The sequence below is a fragment of the Pterocles gutturalis genome, unplaced genomic scaffold (genome assembly GCF_000699245.1).
Source record: "Pterocles gutturalis isolate BGI_N339 unplaced genomic scaffold, ASM69924v1 scaffold11545, whole genome shotgun sequence".
Classification (NCBI taxonomy): domain Eukaryota; kingdom Metazoa; phylum Chordata; class Aves; order Pterocliformes; family Pteroclidae; genus Pterocles; species Pterocles gutturalis.
Window position 1 is genome coordinate 22,182 of NW_010143530.1, and position 8,315 is coordinate 30,496.

At 36.1% G+C, this 8,315-nt stretch overlaps 1 protein-coding gene across 1 annotated transcript; it reads right to left on the reverse strand.

Moving 5' to 3' along the window:
* Positions 1–294: 294 nt before the first annotated feature.
* FAM3B (family with sequence similarity 3, member B) lies at positions 295–7,671 on the reverse strand. Its single transcript, XM_010084778.1, has 7 exons — positions 7,533–7,671; positions 6,604–6,727; positions 5,826–5,884; positions 3,263–3,313; positions 2,187–2,274; positions 1,313–1,445; positions 295–384 (listed from the first exon to the last, which is right to left on the reverse strand). Exons 1-7 carry the CDS (start codon positions 7,669–7,671, stop codon positions 295–297), a joined length of 684 nt encoding a protein of 227 aa, XP_010083080.1.
* Between the last annotated feature and the right edge of the window lie 644 nt (positions 7,672–8,315).

The following is an 8,315-nucleotide window of genomic DNA, read 5'->3' on the forward strand; positions in this document are numbered from 1 at the left end:
CCCAAAACCCTAAAATTACTAATTACAATGTATACTCACTTTAAAAATCCTAGTATTTCATAACTGACTTCCTGAACATTGTAATTTCAAGCCAGTGTATTATTTTATTTCCATTTGTCATCAAAATACCTATTTGTTTTCAAGTTAGAGTAAAACCTCACAGAGGAAAGGTTAAAAACTGTGCATATGACTAATTTTACAATTAGTGCTCAATTATTGGGTTCTGGAGGCAACTTACTACAGTCATAGATATAAAAATATAGAATCATCTTTATTAATGAGGTATGCATTTGTTCAGATAAGGTTTTTTGGGATACAGCCTTCTATTTGAATTTCAGCTGGCCAGCTACCATATCTGTTCTTGTTCTTGTCAGAATGGTTTATCTGTTAAAAAAAATACAGTAAAAATTTAATCAATATGTGGTTCACCATTTACAAACTAGTTTGTCAAACCTCATACAACAGAAGGAGGCAGTGGGGGGGGGGACTGGGAAGCTAAGTAACATGGTGCACATCTTGCTCGACATAATTCGAATCGATGTTGAAGATTCCATCAGTTTCTCGCTTACACAGAGTGCTTTATTTATTTCCCAGACTAAACTGAATACCTTTTTCCTGCAGAAGCTCTGTAATGTGAAGAAGATTGCAACAACATTCTGGTAAAAAAAAACCAAAACAACCCTATGGAAGTTTCACATGCCTTTCTTTGGAGGGAGTAAGTATCATCAAGGGAACTGACCTCTGTATTAGATTTTCACATTTTTTTGTCTGCTTCTCTGTCATACAGATGAGCACTACTGAGCTTACAGAAAGCAAACACAACAAGGTCATAGATGCAAACAGAAATCTGACATAAAAATGCTATTTTTAGTCCTCCTGAAGCCTGAGGGCAAGTTATTCGGAAAAGTTTTATGATGCAAGGATTGCTGTACTTGCATGGCCAATTTGAGACAGCCCAATGTTTATATAAAAAGTCTTTATTTTCAGGAAGTCCTTGGAATTTGTCCTTCCCAAAGAAAATGTACTTCTCTGTACAGCATGTGAGGTTGGACATTTCAAAACTGAGACTCTCTAGAATCGCTGGTCACTTCTGAAATTTGTCTACAACTCATTTAGTGCTGGTGTGGTCGAAGTCAGTACTGTACATGGCTCAGATCCAAAGCAAAGAATGATGACACATTAGAGAACTTGCTTTGTATGACTGAGGCTTACTGAACAGACTACAGTTATTACAGCTAACCCATTAAATCTGTACCTGAAGGTTATGCCTGAGATACAGAGAAATACAAAGTGAAGATAAAATTAATCTGACCTTTTCTTTTTCAATATTATCTGGCAGCTTGAAGCCTTTGGCAGCTATAAAAGCCCAGCTTGACCTGAACTTCATATTCCGTATTTCATTACTTCCCAGTTCTTCTACTAATTTTCTGGCATCACTGTTCAACCTGGGAAAATTTAGTGAAAAAAAAGTGTTAAGAATTCAGGACGTGAAAAATGCTGAAGAAGAACACAGCTGATTCATCCTTTACATCAGTAGGTCAGCAGAAGCAACAATGAGAAGTTTAAAAAATCCTGAGAGCTGTCTCAGTAGCATGCCCTTAAACTTGCAGAGCAAAGCTTTTTCTTCCTTCTCTTTACATTCCTGAAGTTAATACAACTTGTTTGCAACAGCATAGCGGAAAGAAAAATGTTTCTAAAATACTATTTGACGTTTCAACCCTTCTTAAATAAGGACAAGGGCATCAAATGTTTACCAACCAAATGATTAGGTCTTTCCCTTTATAATTACTATATCATGAATTAAAATAAACACCCCCTAAGATTTGAAAGTACTTAAACAATCAGGTTAAGATATAAGAAGGAATGCAAACTAGATACTTTATAATGGGAGGTGTGGATACCTTCTTACTAGAAGGTTGTGACCCACTAGCAACAACAGTGCCCTTTGTGAGGACAGCTGGTCCTTTTAAGCAAATGTAATACTACTTATCCATCTTTGGAAACATTAACATACATGATGTGGGCAAGCACCGAATGGACATGGAATCAAAACTTTTTAGGCAGGAAATGAGAGAACAACCCTGACTATAGATGGAAATTTACCATTGCTTTACACCATTATGTAATAGTGATTTTCAAGTCACTTATGGCTCTGTTCCTCAACCTGTCATGAATAACTTGCTTACCGGGTGCTTCCATCATCATGAGTGACCATCAAAAGGAGGGACCCTTGTGATGCGTTTTTAATGAAAGTCATCATCTCTCCTGAGTGGTCTGTTGAATCAATTACACAACTGATTATTCATTACACACATATCATATTCCACCCATTTTCAACTTTTTTTTTTTTTCACTTTTTGGCCTTGTCTATTTGAAATGAGACTTAATTATGCATTTTTTTTCTGTTTACAGACAGGGGGCTTAATCCTGAAAGGTGCAGAAAGCTGCTAGCTCTCATTGAAGGACAGGAGAGCACAGATTGATCTGCATTTCCCAGTAGTAAACAAAGATACTTCTGAACTTTTACAAAAGCCATTTATGCCCAGCCTAAGTATATAGACAGTTTCTTATGTTTACCTCACATAATATTATAAATGCAAGCAAAGCATGGAACAGCAGGAACAGCCATTGCTGTGAGCTTCCTACTACCATGCTAAATACAAAGCTGAGTTACACATCCCACTGCACACCCACTTTCATTAAGTGGCAGCCGATTTGCAGCCCTAAGCTATTTATTGGTTTTGCAGTTGCTAAACATACACAAGACACTTGTTTTCTGTACAAAAAAATGTAACAGGAGCCCTGGAGACATTACAATCTACGTACCGTGTATAAAACTGTAGCCCCATGATTAGTCCCAATGTGATTTCTATTCATGCATGTAAGGTCACAAGCATTCTTAAGTGGTCAGAGAATCAGCTTCCAGCGCCTCATAGCATTCTGTTTCTCCTTACTAATAGGTAAGGAAACTGTTATTGTTCAAAGTTTGGAAAAGGTTTTCTTAAAGATCATTCTAGCTGCGTGAAGAGATATTAAGAGACAGACTAGCATATTTCCTATGATGATTTCCCAACTAAAATAGAACAAAATACGTCAGGAGAAGGAACTTTGCTGAGTAAAATATCTGGATGTGGTACCTGGTTAAGTGCTATTCCTACCAAACTGAAATAACGGAGAAAAAAAGAGCAGGCTAATTATATAAATTAAGTCCTTTCTTAAAGTTGAAACACTAACAAAAGCTCTATTGCACTTTTTTCCCTACCTCCTTCCCACATGTCAAAAAATCTTGCTGATATAAATTTTCCTGTTTTATCTGTAATTAAAAATAAAGTTGTGTTAATGTGAGCAAAGATTATTAAATTCAGTCAGCATATACAGCATTTTCAGCTAAAGCTAGGCATCTCTAATTTTGTGTATTGTTGAGCTTCTGAGTTTTGTTTAAACTTTTAAATTGGAAGGATCATGGAATAACATAAGCTTAAGATGTGGGGGAATATTTTGTTTCATGTAGTCTCTGAATCATCAAATGTAACTAAAGCATTTTTATTACTTTTTATTTTAAAGAAGGAATTCAGTGTACTGTGTGCTTCCATGTTTTTATATCTATATATACTATATTAGGCCACACCATAAATAGGAAAATTGGTTAAGCCCAAGACTATTTGAATGAGCTTAATACTATTCTGTGCAGTGTTTCAGATGTGCAAGCTTTCATACTGTTTGAATTTCAGTGGACAGAAACTCAACAATCATCATTACCATATCAGAGATTGGGCATGCAAACAATTAGTAATTCCAAAACATTTTGGTCAATATTTGTCATTAATTATGCTGCTGTTTAGACGGCTGTCTTTGTTTAAACAAGACATGTACAATTGTAAATACTTTTCATATTTCTAAATCCATGCCAACCGAGTTAATTTATTTTTATCATCCAAGACCCTGCTTGGATCCCTGCTATGTGAAAGGGCCTTTTCCATTTAGAGCACATCAACTCATTTCTAGTGAGAAGATCCAGCAGTCCCTGATTCCTTTCTGGCTTATCTTCAATCCATATACAGTAAGTCATGAAGGCAAATTCTTCTGAACATAGGACTCTAAAACGGTAGGTTTATCATGCTGATGAACAGCATTCTAGAACTGGGCTTCTGAGCACAGACCACAGAAATACAGAAAAGGCTGTAGTGAGGACAGCAGAAATCCACAAAATTCTTTCTTCTGTGTTGTTAGCTTGGGCTTAATAGTTCTGTCTTCCTTCTTACAAAGACTATATTCATTCAGAGAAGGAAGACTTATCACTATGGAATAAAAATACAAATGTGATGCCATAGGAATCTTATTAAGCACAGTCATGAGCTTGACTGATCTAATTAGAGGACATGTAGAAAATATGTCTCACTACAAATTGGTTCGAGATGATGGACAGATTCACCTGCAGATGGAGATGAAAGTGTAGCTAAAATGACTATATTTGTAATGAAGGTAACAGCTGTTTAAAAATGTGTAAAATCTGATATATCACTTCTTTTTCCTCACTAATGTCAGATGTAAAGACAATGCCAGTTCCCTATTCCAATTTGCTATAATCTTGCTTATACATTCAAGATGACTATTTGCCCTCTTACTCTACAGATGTGTGCTGAAAACTAATTTTTAACCATTTACCTATTATAACCAGTAAAGTTGTTATGAATCTTATTGGAAAAAAAAAAAGCAGTAGGTAACTGGGAAAAAAAAATTGGAACAGATTCTTGTCTATACTAATTTAACCCAGTGACTTCAATAAAATCATGCAAGTTTAGACAACATCAAGATCTTGCTTAGCAATACTGAGAAAAAAAAAAAAAAGAGCAACATAAGTGTTTTGTGACCTAAGCCAACCTGATTGTGCATCTGAACTCCCTGTCTTCCCCTCCACAACAACATCTAGGCATTCACTTTTCTCAGGATCCGTTATTGCATAAACTGCTCTTCATCACCACTCCCATTCATCTAAATTAAAATGGTGCCTCCAGATCTAGAATAAACTGCACCTTCTGCTTTCCAATAGCTCACATAAGTGTTTTGTGACCTAAGCCAACCTGATTGTGCATCTGAACTCCCTGTCTTCCCCTCCACAACAACATCTAGGCATTCACTTTTCTCAGGATCCGTTATTGCATAAACTGCTCTTCATCACCACTCCCATTCATCTAAATTAAAATGGTGCCTCCAGATCTAGAATAAACTGCACCTTCTGCTTTCCAATAGCTCCCACTACAAGCAAAGACATATAATATTAATATTAATCAAGCTTTATTATTATATTAATATAATATTAATCAAGCTTTGTGTTTCTCTTTCTGTCCACTGACCAAATCTGGAAAAGGAATCTAGACATTGGCTGCACCTTGGGGCAGAACTGCAATTCTCAGTTACTGCTTGCTCTTTTATCAGTGGAGCTGCAGCTATCTTTTATCAAGGACTGAACCTGAAAGTCAAGTCTTACTGCTGGAGATCATGGATATTTTTGCTATGTTACATAAGAAGCAGTTCTTTTAGCTAATAAAATACACATATACTGCTCCTATGGACACACTTTCTATTTTCTTAAACTGATTATGAACATGTTTCTTTCATTTGTCCCGAAGAATATTTCTCTCAAACACAGATTTGTTTTTCTTACATTTAACATGAATCAAGTTTGCAATTTTTCCTTTCCATTTCTTTCCATACTAGCTAGTAAAAAAAGCCAAACAAAAATGCCACCCAACCCTCCCAAGAACCTCTGTAAATTACTGCAGTACAAAAGTATGTCTTTCTCTAAGATTTTTCTTCTTACTTACAATCCACAATGGCAATGTTTATACCTCTTCCGACGTTACCCTTCTCTTCACTTATAAGCCTGGAATCGAAATAAATACAGTATCAGTAGAATGTATCTGTCCAGAAGCTCTGATCCAGAGTTATATTTACCAATGCTAAGTCACTTTCTGATGTTCATGTTTTCTTCTGTTATTTAATTCAAGACTTTGTAGTAAACAGGAGCTATGGCTTAAAAGTCTTGAACATTATATCAATCAGTTTCCTTCAATGATGCACTCAAAATGGGCCAGATCAAAAAAGTACTTCATTCAAATGCAGCCAGAAAGATAAAGTAGAGAAAAAAAAAAAAAAGACAAAATGTGGCTTTGTAGCAGTATTCTGTGTGAACTATATCTACACAAAAGGTCATTATAAGGTTTTGAAGTCACTCTACCTGTCCTGTCTGAAAGGCCATGAAAGAAACTGACTTTCAGAATGTGTTGACTATTCAACATACTGTAAACTTGCTATCCTGCACCATGAAAATTAAAAATCATACTTGAAAATCATACTTGAAACTAACAGTTGAATGCATCTTATGTAGAGGAACAAAGAAAATAACATGAGATTCCACATTAAAAAGAGAAAAAAAAGGGGAAAAAAAAAAAGGAGTTAAATACTGCCAGTTATATTCTGAAGTTTATCACCAGAGTAGGCAACCCCTAGTAGGAGCTTACTTGCTGCTACTGAACCAAAATGAAACACCCTTCTTCACACTACAAAGCACTTATTTAGATTCAAAGTTAGACTGGTACTCACAGTTCATCCTCAAAACAAATTTTAGCCAGCTTTCCTCTGCCACCACCACTAAGAATCCGATAGGCGTAGTTCTCAGGTGGGCAAGGAGACCAGTGATCACACTTCTGCCTTTTTGGGACTGGGGCTACCACAAAAAAGATGAGAAAACGTGTTCTTGGATGCTGCATAAACAAATTCTACATGCAAAGGATCATTTAATGTCAACATGCTAAGCTCAAACACACATACGCAGAAGCCATCATTGCCAGTTTTCCAGTATCATGGCAACATTATCACAGAATTGCCTGGTCTTTAAGTTATCACTGACTTTCAAACAGCTGCTGGGACCAAGAGCAAGCTTATCTAAGAAAAAAAGCCCCATATAGTATGATCTGATTTGAATCTAGACTAATTATTTTGTGCTATTTCATATACCTGGAAACAGGGACTAGAGGGATGATGGATTCCTACCAATAGGTTGAAGTTAATGGCTATCATTCTCATTTTAAGCCTTTTTCACACAATAAAATAGTAATAGAATGAGCAAAATGTACACATTAAACCACCCAGTCAGATTAGCGGAAAGAAATAATGAGAATTTAATCACAAAGTTTGATTAGTGATTCAACAGTTTACCATAACTGTAAAATACATGCGACAGAACCAAAGTGGCAGCTGCAGCTGTGTGCTTATATGCCAGCAAACAAATAAGGTTTTCTTACATTACTATTCAATTAATTACATTTGCATACTGGCAATTATAGGCTGACATTGTGTTTCTTCAAAGAAATAGTTCATATTTACACTAATTAACTTTACATAGCCAACTTAATTCTTACAATAGCACATATCAAATAATTTATTACCTAACAAGCCATTTGTCATTTAGCATGTAAATGTACAACATTAGATATAGTACAAGAAAAAAAAAAAGAAATACAACTACACACCTCTCAAAACTGGTTTCTTTCCAATGTCTTGAAGACTAGCAATAGATCTTGTTATTGTGTCTTTGCGTACAAGAGCAACCGATAAGCATCCCAAGTGCCAAGCAGCCAAGAATGTCACCAGGATTGCTGCTACTTTCATGAGATCTGCCAAGGGAAAAAAAAATACAAAAAGCCAGAGAGACATAAAGATGTGTTCATAGCTATACACAAAATCTTGTATTTTCTCTGGCATTGCTACACAAACTGGCTATTTTATTTCTGATATACTGTGTTAACCACAGCCTTCAGAGATGTGGCAATAGAGTATTTATTGCATTCCCATCTCTGACAACCCCTTTCATTTCTAAAACTTGATCTTCAAGCAGAAAACTCCCCCCAAGACTCCACTCAATCCACACCCATAATACCCCAAAGAAACATGAAGTTCAACTTAATCCTCGTAGGATTTTGGTTCTGAAAAGTAAGTACCAGATACTACACATGACTGTACAGGTAGTATGCTGTTGCTATTGATTTTCTGTGACAGGCAGACGCTACAGGAATGGTTTAAAATGCTGACCATACAGGGAACTCCCTCCATCCACCCTTTTGACATGCTGGGTAAAAATAACCGAAGAAGGCACAAATAATGGAATTCACACAATGAGCTCTGACTCCATTAGAATATGACAAGAGTGACTATTTCACCTCTCAGTTATATCACAGTTTCCATGGACTGTATTAGCAGCGCCCCTACACCCTATGAAAACAACAGGATTCACAACTGTTGTGGTTTAACCCCAG

Coding starts and splice junctions, on each gene's coding strand:
- FAM3B (XM_010084778.1), bottom strand. CDS start 7,671: ATGAAAGTAGCAGCAATCCTGGTGACATTCTTGGCTGCTTGGCACTTG. Junction 6,728..7,532: donor AAAGAAACCAGTTTTGAGAG/GTGTGTAGTTGT, acceptor TTTTTGTGGTAG/CCCCAGTCCCAAAAAGGCAG. Junction 5,885..6,603: donor ATTTGTTTTGAGGATGAACT/GTGAGTACCAGT, acceptor TTTCGATTCCAG/GCTTATAAGTGAAGAGAAGG.